Source organism: Onychostoma macrolepis, chromosome 04, assembly GCF_012432095.1.
Source record: "Onychostoma macrolepis isolate SWU-2019 chromosome 04, ASM1243209v1, whole genome shotgun sequence".
Classification (NCBI taxonomy): Eukaryota; Metazoa; Chordata; class Actinopteri; order Cypriniformes; family Cyprinidae; genus Onychostoma; species Onychostoma macrolepis.
Genome location: NC_081158.1, coordinates 30,314,931 through 30,332,562, shown reverse-complemented (window position 1 = coordinate 30,332,562; position 17,632 = coordinate 30,314,931). Strand labels below are relative to the sequence as shown.

The 17,632-nt window shown below is 42.4% G+C and overlaps 1 protein-coding gene across 5 annotated transcripts in view; it reads left to right on the top strand.

Annotated features, from left to right (window-relative positions):
* Positions 1 to 17,632, top strand: part of foxp2 (forkhead box P2) — a 98,642-nt gene that overhangs the window by 57,854 nt on the left and 23,156 nt on the right. For all 5 annotated transcript variants that reach the window (XM_058773450.1, XM_058773448.1, XM_058773449.1 and 2 more), the window contains 6 exons: positions 923 to 1,012; positions 9,712 to 9,849; positions 11,708 to 11,797; positions 14,128 to 14,302; positions 15,009 to 15,222; positions 16,786 to 16,890. In XM_058773450.1, coding sequence (XP_058629433.1) covers positions 9,730 to 9,849; positions 11,708 to 11,797; positions 14,128 to 14,302; positions 15,009 to 15,222; positions 16,786 to 16,890 — 704 coding nt within the window. In that variant the 5' untranslated portion in view covers positions 923 to 1,012; positions 9,712 to 9,729. The remainder of the gene's footprint in view (positions 1 to 922; positions 1,013 to 9,711; positions 9,850 to 11,707; positions 11,798 to 14,127; positions 14,303 to 15,008; positions 15,223 to 16,785; positions 16,891 to 17,632) is intronic.

The window sequence follows — 17,632 nt, the reverse complement described above, 5'->3', positions numbered from 1 at the left end:
TATTGTCGCGATATTATGCATTTTATGGTTCATATCGGTTACTTTCAAGACAGATTTGGCGATAATATAATTTAAAAGCATTTGAAGAAAGTTTTTGTCACAGCCCTTGTTATTATTAATTTTGACATTTATTTAAATTTTTACACCAGACATGTATATCGGTTCAAAATATCGGTTATCAGTCTACTTGTCTTTAATAATCAATATCAGCATTAGCCCTGAAAAACACATATCAGTCGACTCACACAGGATGAGTTACATTCTAAAGTTTAATAATTAGGGTTGAAGGGTTTGGCCAAACCCCTAACACCAAGTATGAGCAATAGGGACACTTGCCTTAGCAACCAAATATTCTTGTATTGTTGTATGACATTGGAGAAGTAGGTATCTGGAGTGATTTGGCAGAGAAGGGCCGGCGTCACCCCTGTGCTCAGGGGCCCGGCTAATGCTCAGCTCCTTGTTAATTCACTCCTGAGGTAATCTGATGTTGATTTTGTCAACTTTAATTACAGCTTCTAGGAACACTTCACATCGCCTGCCTCTACTTCAAATTGATATTATGAATATGCAAATGGGCCGGTAATTTGCAGAGAAGTGGGTATTTCAGCTGAGCACACACTAGACAGGTCAATACCACTGACACTCTCTGTGTGTTTTTTTTCCCTCGTGCTCTTCAGAGGTGCTAGACAAACTGTATTTATCTTTCATCATGGCTTCGTGGATTATCATGAAAAATGTATATCCGAGAGACGCTTCATGGCTCATCAACAACAATGAATAGTGTAGTGGATGGAATGCGCCGGGTTGATGTCACCTTTCACAGTGTTTGATATTTGAGTGTGCCAGAGTTGAAGGAGAGGAAGAAGGATGGAGAAAAAAAACCTAATTTTGCGTCTCTTTTTCTCTTTTCTTTTCTTTGCAGGCCCTACAAGCAGCAAGGCAATTACTCCTACAGCAACCAGGCAGTGGCCTGAAATCTCCAAAGAACAACGACAAACAGCGTCCGTTGCAGGTGAGCAGTTCCTTGCTAATCTCTTAAGTCCATCCATAATACATGGCGCTCTGGAAAAGATTTCCTCTGTTCCAGCTACTCTGTTTGATTTGGCAATGTAATTCTGGAACTGTCAGTAAAATTTCAACCTGTCAGGCCTGCCCTTCTCCAAAAGAAACCAAACAAAATAGCTCACACCTCAAACCTTTCTGTTGTCTACAGCTACATTACCTCAGCTCCTCTGTCGGGCAATTTGGGAATATTCCATGCTCAATTGACAGCATTGGTTTCATATTCTTGATTAACACAAAAAATAATATGTTGTTGTCTTTAAAAAGGCAAAAATCAAGGTTGCAGTGAGGCATTTACTATGGAAGGGAATGAGGCCATTTCTGTTAAAATGTATCATTTGTGCTATAAAGCTGTTTAAATCAACATTTTTCAAGTCATTTTAGGGATTTGAGTTACGTTATCATGGCAACAAAGAAAAATTAGATGTAACCTTTACACAGAAGCTGTTAGTACTCAGTTTCTCACTCTAAAATCATAACTCACATTGTTAATGTTTTGTGGTGAAAAAGTGAGTTTTAACCTTTATAGATTTTGACCCATTCACTTCAGTTGTAAGAGCCTCACTGTAGATTTTATAAAGTCAAAATTAAACATGGTAAACGAAGAATGAAAAGCTTTTGGAAACTTTCTATTGAATTATTTACAATACAATTCCGCAGAAACCAAATAGCAACTCTTCCTGGCTTCCTGTAGCATTGCATATCCTAACTAGCTGTCATTTGTACCCCTCCATGATAATTTGCCATTATTGATTCCAGCTGAGCCGCATCGCTATTGTCAGTGATTTGGTAAAGGTCACAGCGGCATCGCGCACGTCGCATCCCCTATTACCAGACCTGTTTACTTACCCACTGAGTGCCGATGTGTTATTTCTCTCACATCCCCACAATACAAACGCGCCGCCTCAAATTATGTAAGCGCTTGACATCTGCCAGGCTCTGTATTTTTAGGTTTAAATTAAGTGCAAGAGAGAGCGCACCCTCCTCCCTGCTAATAAGTGCTATCAGCTAGCGGTGGTTTACCTCATTAGTACCCCGTGCATTTAATTAAAGGAAAGGAAAATTGGCGCTAACCCTCATCGTTAATATTTTCACAGAGTATAACAATGGCGACACCTTCTCCAAGAGTCACACCCTTGTGTATCTAATTATGCGGAAGTTAAAGATTCGGTGCCTTTCGCTTTTAATATATTCAGGCCGGTTTGGGCAAATATGGCTTTTGTATTTGGGAAAGTTTTTCCTTTTGTTTTATTATTTTTTGCCTTCTGTGCAAAGATATTAGTTGTAAAGCAAAGCCTAGGTGGATGCGCTTTCGTGTATCTATTGTAGTTTCGCAGCCGTCTGTATACTCAGAGAATGGATTCTCGGCACACAGCGTGACTGCAAATTGCCGTGCGATACTTCCTGAGAAAGCCGAGTGATATTGGATAGGTCTGTGATAACTGGTGGCCCATGACCGAGCCCCTGACTCTAATAACACCAGAGGATGGTAAATATTGAATATTTACATTTGCTTATGCCATCCTTGCCTCATGTTAGCCATATGAATCAATATGAATCAGGGCTTGTTGAGTGCTGTCTTCAGGCTGTAGTTAATCAATGCTGTCGATCCTTTTCTTTATTAACTTATTCGGTGCTGTTTTAAATGTCTAGTTAACCTTTATTTCCCAAAAATTATGTTTAAAGGAATATACCATGTTCATTTACCCAATTAAGCTCAATCAACAGTTTGTTGATTACCACAAAAAATATTTTGACTCATCCCTACTTTTCTTTAAAAAAAAAAAAAAAAAAAGGTTCAAAAATCAAGATCACGGTGAGGTACGTACAATGGAAATGAATGGGGCCAATTCTGAAGCAGAAATGTGAAGCTTATAATTTTATAAAAGCAATTCTTCTGTTAAAACTTGTGTATTATTTGAGCTCTAAAGTTGTTTAAATCTTCATTTTTACAGTTATTTTAGGGTTTATGGAGGTACATTGTCGTAGCAACAGTTGTAAAATTGGATATAACTTTACACAGGTTAGAAAGCAGTTTTTCACACTAAAATCATGTTAACACACATTGTTCTCGTCTTGTGGCTGTACTATTGAAACCATTCACCTTAGTCCCATTCACCGCCAATGGAATATTCATTTAAATATCTTTTTAATCGCTATGCTTTTAAATGCTTACAAAAACTCAATTCAGATCATGTGCATGTACTTAGACATGCCAAGTAACGAGCATTTTGAAAAATGACTTATTTACATAAAAAAGTAAACGCCTGCTCGTTCCCTGACACTGATGAATCCGCCCCTTTCCCTGTCCAGGAAAGGCAGGGAAAGTGATCCATAGATCATGGTGTATAAATTATTTACTGCACGAGCATCTAAGTGCTGCAGCTCACGGTTTTAATTACTTGTATTAGTGTCTAAAGCCTGTCGGCTGACTAATTCTATCCAACGCTTCATCTCGCGCTTTTGACGCGTTCAGAAGCCGCTTTTCCACATTTGCGTAATGTGACAGGTCTATTATTACCCCGTAAGCCCAGAGGAGAAGTCAATAAACACCTATTTCTTCCCCGTAAATCCTTGTGCCTTCTCCATGCTGCTTACAAGGATTTCCCAAGGCACACAACAGTCCTCTCGCGTCGTACCGCCTCTCCCTCCGAGTGGCAATATCTCCTGCACGTTTTATACACTGACATTTAAAACACAAATAAAAAGCGAGAGGACGAAAGGGAAGGGGGATTACAGAAAGCTTGCGCGACTGGCAATTGTGTCTCCTGCCCTCCCAATCAGCCCAGCTGCCATTCTCCAACTATAAGCTACATGCCGGTTTGTTTGTTTGGCTCTGTGTGCCGCCCAGGCGTCTCGTCCTGATGGCAGGATGGGCATTTAACAGTGTGAAAACACATGTTAGCGATACTGAATACTGATGAAACAGCGGTTAGAAGCTAACAGGAGGATGCTGAACAAACAGAGGCATGTGGGTGTGTTACAACGGGCTGTTGTGGTGATATAATACAGCTGTCTAGGTGTCAGGAAGGTGTTTAAAGAGGTAGAGTTGACCTCTGACCTGTTGGCGGTGTGGGCCCAGAGAGCGATATCTCAGCATTAACAAGGTCAAATAACCAAACAAAGCAATTTCAGCTCACTAGCGCGCAACTATGGTACACTGTACAGCGTTTGCGTCCTCGACAGAAACATACGGCCAATACTTTGACCTTTTTTTGTTCATTTTAAACCCAACCGGCTTCGCTAATGTAACTTTTTCACAACCAAACATCCTTCCGGAGGCTTCCTCGTTCCTGCGTTTGGGAAGGATGGCTGAGCGGCTCGTTGCTCGCGTGTATTCCAAGACGAGAGAGAAGTAGCAGATAGCTCAACCCAATCACTTCCTGAGCAGTGAGCCATCCTCAGAGTGTCGCCGATTTAAAGGTCAGCGACGCACAGCTCATCTGAGCGTCAGACTCCTGCGCCATGTTCCTTAAAATTCATCTACTCAGACCACCAACTGGAACCGTGCACAAAGCCGGTGGAATTTATAAAAGGAGACTCGTGCCCTCATATTAACATTGATTATTAACAGTGTTCGCCTAACAGTAGTGTTGTGCGCCATTCAGACGGGAATTTGGAGGGCCTTTTAAATTCCATTTCAGTTGATTGGAAGTGAATTTAAATTGAGGTCGCAAAGCAGAATGCAGAATTGCAATTTGAATGTAGGTCGCAAAACAGAGTTCAGAATTACAATTTGAATGTAAGAGAGAATTTAAAAAAATATATATTCAAAGTCAATAACATTGTAACTTAACTAGTATAACATGGCAAGCAATGGATGGCAGGTAAGATGTGGATCTAAATGCAAGACTTTAAATAAAAAGAAGGAAGGAAAGGGGGGAACCACAATATGTACATCCAGCAACTAACCAAGAAACATAGGAAACACAAGGGATATTTATATAGGCTGGGTTAATGAGGGTAACAAGAAGACAAGACATAACTGGGGAGACAATCAAGGGGAACCAATGAACAAAGGAACTACAAAACTGGCACAGGAAACAGAAAATAATTACAAATTAAAAGTCTTGATGGAAAGTTTTGATAAAAGTTTAAAAAGCATTGAAGTTTGAAAGTTTATAGGCCTCATTGGTAGAGGTTTGTGTTTAGATTGCCTAGAATGCACTTTCTGAGCATTCCAGTTAAAATTCCATTTAAGCTTTCTGTGAGGTATGACTGATTCAGTTCAAATTCCAACAAAGTTCAGCCACTCCAAAACGAAGGAGAAGGGAAAAACTGTATTTGCAGATTTGTGATCTTTAGTAACCAGGAAAGCATCCTTCTTTACCCCCGGATGCCTGAACTTATGGGCAGCATCTGTAAATTGCAAGGGATTCGGTTTGCAGGGACTCACATTGCAATGCAAAGGAAGTTGAAGCACAACCCTTAGGCAAGAACCAGTGGAACGGTGGGAGTGGGGAAAAAAAATAGTGCCATGGCACCGCTTTGATGTAGAAGCAACAACTGTACCTTCTGACAGAAGATGCATGGGAGTAATAAACCAGTTCCAGCAGCCCTTACACATGCAGTCTGATTACTCTGGCCAGGGTGTTAATTGGATCCTAACTGGCAGATCTGATACGTGTAGCCCGGTGGTGGGAAGTCTTTCCAAGTGATGAACTATAATTCAGCGAGCTGCTTGAAGCTTGTGTAATTTACTGCGTGTCACTTGACGAGGAGAGCGATCCAACAGACTCCCTATTACCTGCGACATCACAAAGCTTTCAAGAGAGGGAAGAGGAGGGGGCTGATGCGGAGTGAGCGAGAGAGACAGATTTCCCTGTAAATGCCACACGATGCTTCGTTTCAGATATGGTAAGAAACATATTTGAGGAAAACAAAGGAAGACAACTTTCAGACTCGTGTAGACTTCGTTCTTATCTTACAAACTCTTGAAGATCACATTTGGTTGATTTTCTTTGAGCAGTTTTATAGCACGAGCTCTACTCTTCCTCTCGTAGTTCCCTTTGGAAAGCACATTAGGCTTAACTTCCTGTAGTATGCATTTGATCCCTCCCTACATTGACAAAAATAAAAGTGTGGTTTATCTAAATCTGTGTGGAAGATCCATTGTGTCCCTGTTAGCTCTAACAGAGGCCACATTCACTCTATCATCATTTGAAGTGCATTACACTTCCCATACTGTTTAGCTGAACTGTAAAATAAATCGATTTAGGAAAACACTCCTGTAATCTACTTAACTCTGATCCCAGAGAGCATCCGCATTGATCTTTTAATCCAAACGATCACTGTGTTAGTATGTGTGTATGCGTGTTAGCGTGTTTCAGGTTTAGATTAGCACAAGTATGTTTATATTGTCAATGGCTCACAAATCAGTGAGTGTGCGTATTGGTGGTCCCCAAGTAAAGCAACTCCATCAATAAACCCTTGACTGTGAAACCATTAACTACTGACTGAATTAGCAATCCTAGGTTTACCAAAGTTGAAAGATCAGGATCCTTTCCGGAGTCCAAGAAAAGTCCCATTCCTTGAGAACGAGAGAAATTGGTGAACATAAGTATCTCTGGCAAGTGGTTCTCTAAAGTGGCCCCATGATTCAGCATGTTCAGCCTGAATCATCTGATTCAGAAACTTCTTTCATCAAAAGAAATCAAATCACTACATATTTTAGCTAGTTTGCACTTATATTAATTATAGTTATTTAACATGGCTCTCTCAGCCATTGTTCCTGGAAATACACCAATGGGATATTTGACGTGTTTTCAGGTACTGCAGGAAGGCTCAAGTCTTGCGTTTTTTTGTTCTTATGATGTGGAGTTGACCATCGAGACCCGTTTTGGCATAGTGAGAGCCCTATAATGATTTGCTCGTTCTTCAGGAGGGCCACTGATGTTTTCTCATCACTGACCAATTTAAAGCTATTTGTTCTGCTCTCTCTCAGGTGCTGAGCTTCGTGGCTCTAAAGAGCAGGTCAATGGAGATCAGCTTGTATTTGTAGTTTTCCAATAGAAATCAAAGCTTCATGGATTGCCATTTTTGGACGTGCTTGTTGTTTAAAAGGAGAGTGAGAAACAGATGTCAGTTGATGGTCTGTAAGTAAATTTTCTCACAGCACAAGTGCTTCAAGTGCAGATGATTGAAGTTGATGCTTTGATTCATGACGAATGCCATTATCTGTGAAGTTTTCAAGCACTCGTTGGGTTGCATCATTGCCTCTCACAGTCGTATTCTTCATCTGGCATCCTACGAGGGAAAAGACCCATTGTCTGTGACTGTTTACGGCTCGACCCTTCGGCAAACGCTCATTAATTATGCCCCGTCTTGGCGAAATCATTTCGGGGAGAAGCAATTCAGCCTCTGTTCCTTTCAATTCACCCAGCTTGTCAATCATCGCCCCCCGCAGTATCCCGCGGAATGGAGGTGTTATATTCCGCCAATTATCATGTCATATACTCGAAAATGTAAATGAACGTGTGTGTAAAATTAAATTTATGGGTTGTCAGTGAAGAATAAGAACCAGGAGAGCAATTACTTATCTGCTTTCATCTTTCAAGCTCTGATATATCATGCAGAAAATGCCGGCGTTAAATGCTGGAATTAGCATTGTGCACGACTCGGAAGTGAGTGGGCCGAAACTTCAACTTTGTGTCGTCTTTTTTGTTTGGAAAAGCGATGAAATGAAGATGCGTATCATCCATCGATCTGCTAAAAAGCTAATGAGAGGCTGAGGGGCATATCCTGATTTCATTTTATTTCTCGTCGCCTTTGTCATTTTGAGTCTCTCTTTGGCAAGTTCGAGGCGAAAATACAACACACAGTCAGCTATGGTCGATAAATAAACTTAGCAAATTGTTCTGAAATTTACATGTTTATTGTACTCGCCGAGCCACGGTGCAGGCGAGGTGATCGTTCGTTATTCAGTCCGTAGCTCATTTAAATATACAAATAATGGGCGTAATGAGAACATCTCCTCTCGTATTTTCATGCTTTGGTCTTTATATTGTCATTTAGGCCGGCGCAGAACCCTGGCTGAACCTGGGGGTAATTACACATCACAAATGTGTCTTAAGGTTTAATAACATTGAAGGTGTAAGCATACATTTGCATAATTACATGCAGATGTTTAATTTGTGACTTTGTTGCTTTGTTCCTTTGTTTTTTTTCTTCCGATACCTCCTCCCTCGTCACACCTTTTCTCCCCAAAGAGAGACAGACAGAAAGAAAGAAAGTGTATTTGTGTGTGCGCTTCCCTCCGTGGTGGTGGTGCTCGTTGAGTTTTGGGGCCAGTCTAATGAAGAATGGTGCTTGGATTTGTTTGAATATGAATATGAGTGGGGATGGAGTGTGACCTTCAGCTCCGCTACTCAGTTCATCAGGATTAGTCAAGCTCGGCGCTCAGGAGCGCTAATGCATAATGACTTCTAAAATGAAAAATGTGTAGTGACCATGCAAATGTCTCTGCTAATCAAAGAGGGGAACCTGAGCTGGGCTGAGCCAGGAGACTAAAACAAGGACGTGTCAAGGCCCTGAGAGCTCAGACGTACGGAAAGCAATCAAGCGGTCTTGATTAGCCGGCACGAGGAGTCGCTCGGACCCCTCGCAAAGTCTAATGGAGCCTTGCGTCTTTTTCTCAAGCTCAGAAACCACAACAATAGAGATGTTTACCTGTCATGACGCCGAAGGCTCGGCTGTCTTGATGATAGACAGCATCTGTCGAAGCTGCTCTGTTGGACGATGCAACATGCAGCATGCTTCATAAAGTACAAAGAATGCCCTGAAGAGTTGGCTGTAGACAGGTGCAGCGTCCAGGAAATAGAGGGGAAAATTGTTTCCGTCTTTCTCAAAAAGCATTTGTCTGGCAATTATTTTTATTCTGTTCATTGTGCAGATTTAGACACGAGCGAAGAATCGAGCCAAATTAATGTAAATGTTGTGTGTTTCCAGAAAACTCGCTTGCTTTATTTCAATGCTGGGCTGCGAAAATATTTTCTTTGTTTTGTTTTTTAACCGAAAAAGTTCTCTCGCACAGTTTGACAGCTGGTATTTTAATGATTCTTATCATTTAAAAAAATGACATGAATTTTTAAAAATGACATCTCGTGGAAGACTTGTGCCTCTGGCTGCTTTCTTCCAAGCGTGCAACTTGGAAACTTCAATGCGCAGCGAGAGGCAACTGGTAATTCCCCTCACCTCTGTAAAACAGAATACTTCACAGCAGCTCAGCTTCAATCAGGAGTTTCTCACAGACTTTTCAAAGCTTCAAACCCTCGGCAGCCTGAATCCATGCTACTTAGCTTAGCTGCTCCTCAACAGGCCATATGTCCGCTTACGACCCACAGTCAGCTCTGGAGATGTGCGTCTTCCTGCCTGCCTTGTGTGTTGTAGCACTAGAAATCGCCTGAGGGAGTTGAAGGGTTCAGCTAATTAAGGTCCTCCTCTATTTAAAGCGCAGTGCTTTTCCCATTGGGAGTAGCTGACAGAAAATATATAGAGTAAGAAAGTACACATGCACTGCCAAATGACTACATATACTGCACTCGCACCAGTTCCAGAGAGTTCGAGAAGCGAATGACTTTACAGTTGAAGAGTTTTCTTGAGACATGGCTAATGTGTCGTTCTCTCCGTCTCCGTCTCCGTCTCTCTTAGGTGCCAGTATCTGTGGCAATGATGAGTCCACAGGTGATCACACCCCAACAGATGCAGCAGATCCTTCAACAGCAGGTCCTCTCCCCCCAACAGCTCCAAGCCCTCCTACAACAACAACAAGCAGTCATGCTTCAGCAGGTGAACACACATAAACACCCTCTTACTCACTGTCCCATATGCAGTCATGTTTTGAAATGGTAGCATACAGATCCTCTCATCTGTCCTTGACATACTTAGATCAGAGAAACAAATACGGACAGGCGTGTAATTAGTTGTTTTCAGTGGGGACGTCTTTTGGGGACAAATGGAGCACAGAAACAAGAAAGTCAAACAGAGCTAGCTGTACATGAACTTGAACACTTTGAAAAACACGAGCTTGCTTTCATGTGTTGTTTGGTTCATTAATGTATCCGCATTGCAAGACGCATTGCATTGTGATTGTTGCAGCAAAGGCTGATAAAGAGAACTTTAGCGTAAATTAGCGTGCTCTCCTACATTCTTCACTCCTTCTAAAGGTTTTTATCATAATAAAGCAGCAGTTTGAAGATTGAGCAAGTTTGTTAAAGTTGGTTAAACTATCAACATGTTAGCTAAAGTAGCTATAGTAGATATATGACATTTGTAGATGTTTGTTTTTTGGTCTTTTGTGTCTGTAAACCAGCCTCAACTGTTTTCTGGTCTTAGCTGGTCTCCTTTCCTTACCAGGCAGTTAATGTGCTGTTGGTCAGGCTGGGAGACCAGCTAGCCCAACAGCTAAAATCCAGCTTGCCCAGGCTGGGAGACTATTTTTAACCAACTAAGACCAGCAAACCAGGTTTAAGCTGATTTTTTTCAGCAGGCGTAGTACTGTAAGGACATGAAATGATTAGGAAAAACAGCTCAAACCGCATGAGCACCACATCATATCGTAGCATGTGAGTTAACAACTTGACCACGTCTCTGACAAGAGTAGATTATATCTTCAAAAGTGATTTTTAAAACTCTCAGAGTGAGCTCTTCATTAAAAACATCTCCATTAGCTCAGTTAGCCTTGATTGTAATTAGGTCTGTATAAACGGTGACGAGCGTCTTGTGGTGAAGACGTCTCCCACTGAATGAGATGGGAGAGCTTGGCTCCTGTATTCGGACGATGAGCTCCTGAGGACAGCACTCTGAGAAGAAGAGAAGTGTGCTAAATGCATTAATTCACAATGATGAATCCTCGCCTTTGAGTGCGTCACATTCATTTCAGAATTTCACTGCCTGTCAAGGCATCAGAGAGGAAAAAATATATAGGCAATAAGATTAATTGTTCCTCTAGCGGTAATGTGCAGCCGTATAAAAGTCCATATGGAGACGCATGATGAGGGGAAGTGCTGGTCTCTTTGTCTCGACCGGAGAGAGATGTTATTTATGATGTGACATGCAGAAGCACATCCAGGCATGTCGTGCGGCCTCAGGAGCCCGGAGTCGGCTGCGAATCTGTTTGTTCTGTTGTAGCTCTGCTTTGAGGTACGGCCACACTTATGTGGGAATAGGGAAATAAGTAAAATATAAATTTCCAAGCCATATACAACACCTGCTTTGTTTTGTCACCGATGTAACCTAGCAGTTTGTGCATTTGTTCTAGAAGCTGTATTTGCTCCTAGCAGTTAGTGCAAGCAATTTAACTTTATAGAACAAGGGAAATACATTGATATTTAGATACATTTTTAAGCCATATACATCAACTGGTTATTTTGTCACAGCTTTAGCCTAGCATTTAGCACATTTACTCTGAGAGTGTTTACATTAACTGCATCTGATCCTAGTGGTTTGTGCAAACACTCTAATAACGAACCTAATGGGAAACAAGCACAATATACTATGAAATATTTTAAACACCTAAACAATCATTGTTTTTTGTTATAAATTAGCCTAGCGGTTAGCGCATTTGTTCTAAGCGTTTACACTTTTGTATGGTTTGTTTCTTCACATTCAATACATTGTGATAGAGAATGTCCATGTCTTTCCACAGCAACACCTGCAAGAGTTTTATAAGAAACAACAGGAACAACTCCATCTACAGCTTTTGCAGCAACAGCACCCAGGAAAACAAGCGAAAGAGGTACGATAAACACACCAATACACACATGTAAGAGGCAAAGTGATGGTTTTCCTTGCGTTCACCAACCACAAGCGACTTGTAAATCAGTCTGTGCTGTTATTACACTCTTTTACCACAGAGGAAACTTCTTCTGAATGCTACCAAACGATGCAGAGAGCTAAAATTAGGCAGACAACGTTGTCAGGTGTCTCAGCTTCGTCCTTGGTGGCAATTTAGAGTTACGCTGACGCTAAAATGCCCGCTTTACCGTACCGCGCAGGGTCCGTTCGCTAATGAACTGCCGCGGCAGGTTTGGACCGACGAGCAGAAAAGTTCGACCGCAGTGAGCTCATAAATCAAACTGACAGTCAGACTGTGGATCCGTCTGACAGACAGACAGAAGGAGACTGAGGGTTGCTGACACGCAGGAGCAGGCATCAAAAAGCGAAGCGCACCAAAGAGGGGGGAGGCAATCCAAACAAAACGTGCAGAAGCAGTTAAATTGATCAGCTAGCTATCGTGGACGGGAAACGTCCCCCGCCCCCAGCAAGCTCTTCAACTAGCACCTTCTACCATTGTCTCTCTTCAAGCAAGCCATTATGCAGGGCCTACAGAAAGCAGGACTGACCTCCCGAAGGCTTTGTTTCTGTTTGGATTTGCGAATAGATTTTTTTTCAGGCCCCCACCATCAAATATGGAATAGAAATTGCTCCCTTATTTCTCACGAGACGGCGGGGGCCAATCCGCATGGCTCACTCCATTATGCAGTCTGTTTTCCAGTGAGCGCATCACAAGTTTTGCCTCTCTTTCTCTTGCTCTCTCATCCCTAAACTAAACGAGTGAGGTCTTCCTCACTGTTCTTGACTGAAGGTCTTCCTCTGGAGTCTGCTCAGTCCTACCGCTAGTGTAATTCCAAGCAAAAATTGGAAGTTTAACTTTCCTCCTGTAATGGGGGTCTTTGCTTTCTTGTCACTGAGTAGGTTGTAATGTATTCTGACAGGAGAAGAGGAAAGGGAAAGCGGATGGGAGAGAGAGAGAGAGCTCAAGTTAACAGGGTCTCAGCAGAAACTAGCTCTCAGTTTGCTAATGGACCTCTGGAGACTTTGTCCACAGAAGCAAACTTCAGTCATTTTTAAGCCAGACCTCCTAAAAAACAGCTAATAAATTGAGTCTGTACGACATGGAAATGCAACTACTACACCACTTTACATTTACGAACAGCCAAGACTAAAGAACGGTGTCTTGTCGTTTCATCACATACGAAATTATACAAACATTGAGCCTCATTTACTAACAGAATGAATTTGCATATATGACAATTTACATAAAAATGGTATTACAAACTAGTACAACATAAAATTATGTCTTGGGCCTGATTTATGAAATATGAGAAGAATACATTTTTGTGTAAACTCTGTTTACAACGATTTATGTAGTAATGGGTTTTACAAACAATTAACACACAAATTTGATCATCTGTTTCATGAATGAGGCCCAAATGTTTGCTCTTTAGTGATTAGGTCTAGCTAATTATTGTTTAATTTCACTTAGTTCAGTATTACTTTGTAACGTTAATGTATATCTATTTTACAAGTTTATTTATGTCCATATTATGTGACAATTTACGCAAAATTTTCATAGATGATGTTTCATGAATGAGATCCATAGTACAAATGTTTACTGTAAATACTACGATTTTCAGTTTGATTTCACTTAATTAAATGCTTTGCTTTTGAAGGTTTTTTTGTCATGTGTAACATTTTACACAAATAGTGTTTTATATGGGTTTTTTGTTCACTGTGATTTTGCTAATCCTTTTTGTTTGCAGGTGAACATCAACGTTTACCTGATTTTACAGATTTATTTTTATCTATGGAAGATTTCAAGCACAGTTGCTGTGCTTTGATCACTGAAGCGCTGCATTGTTTTTCTGTGGTTTCCACCATCGCTGCTGCTGCTGTTGTTGTTGTTGTTTTTGTTGTTGTCTTTGCCAGCTTATGCAAGAGGCTCGACTGGCGGTAAACAGGGCTCGGAGGGGGTGGGGGGGGGGGTGCTGTAAATCTCTCTCAGCTTCCCTCTCTCAGTCACCCCCTCCCCGTGGCCCCATAAGCTGTAATGGACCATTAGAAATGCAAGACAATTAACTATCAATGGTGGAAGGAGGGTGCTCCACACACCCTCCCACCCGCATCTCACACACAGTTTTCAGTCCACGCAAACAGGCAAAGAGAACGAGACGGCTAGGTTTCACTTGGGCCACATGTATAACTGAACACACTTTCTCGTCCATGTGTGTGATTAGTGTTTTGCGTGTATATGCTCACTCGCTCTCTCTCTATCTCTCACTATAGCAACAGCAGCAGCAGCAGCAGTTGGCGGCACAGCAGCTGGTCTTTCAGCAGCAGCTCTTGCAAATGCAGCAACTGCAGCAACAGCAGCACCTGCTCAACATGCAGAGGCAGGGCCTCCTCTCTCTGCCCCCCGGCCCAGGACAGCCCACCCTCCCCGGACAGACTCTGCCACCAGGTAACATCCTCACGTGATCATCTGAGAGCGTGCGTGCATGTGTGTCTGCGTCCTCTTTTAAACTCCCCTTTTTTGTTTCTTGCTGCATTTTCCTTGCCATTTCAATTTTTTTCCCTAGTTCTCTTTCTCTCTTGCCTGTGTCTGTGTGCTTGTTGTTTTCCTCTCTCCCCCTCTCTCTCTCACTCTCTCTCTCTCTCCCTCCCCTCCTTGCCTGTTGTTGTTGTTTACGGACTCGCAGTGCGAGCTCAGAGCTCTGAGGAAGACGAGCTGTTGCCATTTGCTTTTTTCCTGGAACAAACACCTGGTGCTACTGTGTTTATCGAAATGGCGCTGGATGACAGTAGTTTGAAAATGGCTCTTAATTGGAGTATAGCTGGGGCGACACAAAGCGGAATAGTAATTTTATCATCCAAGGGATTATACGATGATTCAATTCTGCACACAGAGGCTTGTTTATGAATGCATAATCATGTGCAGATGAGTTCCTGGTTGCTTTGCACTTTTGGATACCACGGAAACGAAGCGAGGGATGAGCGTCCGTGTCGATCTCGCGCCAGTTTACCTCCAGATGCTTAAGTGTGATGCTCAAGTTTCGCAGCAGAGCAAAACAGGTTTACCTACCTTGTTAGAAAAGGGCAGATGGGAGCTCATGATGACAGTTTTGTGAATGATCGTGTCTGTAAACCTGTTTGTGACTCTCTTGCAGCTGGTCTGAGCCCCGCTGAACTCCAGCAACTTTGGAAAGACGTCACCAGTAGCCACGCCATGGAGGACAATGGGCTAAAACATAGCGGCCTGGACCTGAGCACCACCAACAACTCGTCCACTACCTCCACCAGCAACCCCAAAGCTTCTCCGCCCATCACCCATCACGGCATCTCCAACGGCCAGTCCCCGGCCCTCAACAACCGGAGAGAGAGGTACTCTAACACACACACACATGCATGCCAAAGCTAAATCGGAAGGGCACTGGTTTATCCTTCCACTTACCCGATCACCATTGGCTCCTTGAGATCCAGCTGGATTAGGCATGTAAAGACACTTTGGATAAAAGCGTCTTCTCTGTTTCACTCGACACAAACTCCAAATCCCTTTTCAGACATACGTGATCACAAACCTCCCGATAAAGGGTCTTGTGTGCACATGAACACAAAGGCATGTTAACAAACACAAACCAAACAGCCGTTTAAACTAATTCTCATGTGCGACACGAAAAACGAAAAGAACAGTTGATGTGTTTGTCCCCATTTGCAAAAGGAAAATGCTCATTCCTGCAGGGAGGAGGCTGTGTGTTTTTGTTTGTTTGCTCATCAATAGTTTATTAATGTCTGGATAACAGTTGAAATGAGACGAAACCTCCCACGAGACAGCGCGCTATTGAACGCAGTGCCTTCCGGTATATCAAACACATGGAGGTGCAACTATCAGTGGCAGGAACACACAGCTCACCTCACTGTACATTAAGTATTTAATACCTCGCTTTTCTTTTGAAATAGCTTTGCTGGCGCGGCTTGTCATGTAAATAGAATACACTATGCTGGTGCGGCATTTCCTGAGCGTTTATACACGCGACGGCCCTTTTATACGCTCCGCGGCTGCTGTAAGACATAGATTCACATATTTCTCCATGTATTATTCAGTCTGTAGCGGCCATATGTTAGTACATAGCAACAGCCGCTGACTTCACTGGGGGTGGATGTGTTGTGTAATTGGTTTCAAGTACGTAGCATCTTCACAGAAAGCCCTTTCTTGAGAGAGATATCTTTAGAGGCAGAGAAGAAAAAGGAAAAAACAGAGAGAGACAGGGAAATAATTTAAGAAATAGGTTAGACTCTTTTCTCGTGTGTTGGCGGAGTCTCTCGGGTCCATGGTTGTTCGTAATCACGGAGTGTGTTGTGTTGTCAGAGCCAGCTGCTTTCTAAGATGTGCTGGATCGATAACGGCAAGGTAAAACAGCCGGTGAGGTTTGTGTGTGTGAGCGTGTGCCGCACACAAACACATGCCGTGCTGGTTTGTTTAGCCTCACTTTCGCACATTAGCCCCTCAGCACCATTAGAACTGACGGCCGTAACTTACCGCAATGTCTTTTCACAACAGGTTGTGTCCTTAAAAACGCCTGTTCCACTGCAAATGAATCTCCTGGTGAAAATTAAAGAGCAGGGGCCGGTTTTCTGCTATTTACACAAGTTGTCCATAATGGCTTTACAAGGTGAAAGTCTGTGGAAAAAATGTTGACGGGTGATTTTGCTTGGCCAGGCTGTGTGTTTTTTTTAACACACTCGTGTCTCCTCAGTAATACTCTGGATCAATAATCACAAGGTAGCGTGATGTTGAAGGATAGCATGTATGTTTTTTCAGCTTTTCTGAGCATTAAGTCCACCAACTGAGCCAGTTTGACCCAACTTTTGGTCATAGTATCCTGACAGGTACCACCACCACCATGTTTTCCACCACGTTTTTAATGCTCATTATTTCTCTTTCAGTTCGCTGCATGAAGAGACCGGAGCATCACACTCCCTCTATGGTCATGGGGTGTGCAAGTGGCCAGGATGTGAAAGTATTTGTGACGACTTCGGACAGTTTTTGAAGTAAGTGATCATCAAGAGACTATAAGTGCATTTATATGCACTTAAAAAATTTCAGTTGGCCCACAGCAGTAATGTATCTGTTTTCCCTTTATGTCTCTTCTTTTAATGCTTATTAGATGCTTAGTTGTTACTTTTTCAATTTAAAAAGTTTTCATGCCTCCACAAAACGGATGGTGAATCAGATTTCTCGAAGGCACCTGTCAGCCCATCATAGGCGGCGCTCAGAAATGACCGTGCATCTCCACGGCTACATGAGTGGATGATGGGCTAGCATTAAGCAGCAGAAGCTAATGACAACCCGCATAGCCATGTGGTGTTGTCATGGCGCAGCTAACGGAGTGAAATGAACTCTTCATGCTCCATCAACAATTTAGTTAATTAGCTCATTTGTAATTGGTCGGCTTTGTTGCCAAGACGTGAGTGGGGGGACATCAAAGGAGAAGGTGTTTGCAGTGCTGGAGATTGCAGGTTATCACGTTGCCACTCCGAGGAAAGAGCCTCACCATCAAAGAATGGAGAAAAGGGTTCATTTGAATATTCTAATTAGATCCGTAATTAACTGTGAAATAATAATCTGGTGCGTTTGGTGGGTGTAAATGTCCACGTCAATTCTTGTAAACGGCTTTTGAGAGTGGTGACGTCGTTCTATTCTTTTATAAACCAGCTAGACACAGTCTAAAGAGTCCACTCTAAATAAGTCAAGAATTTAGTGCCTTTGGGTGTGTTACCATTTAACTAGTTG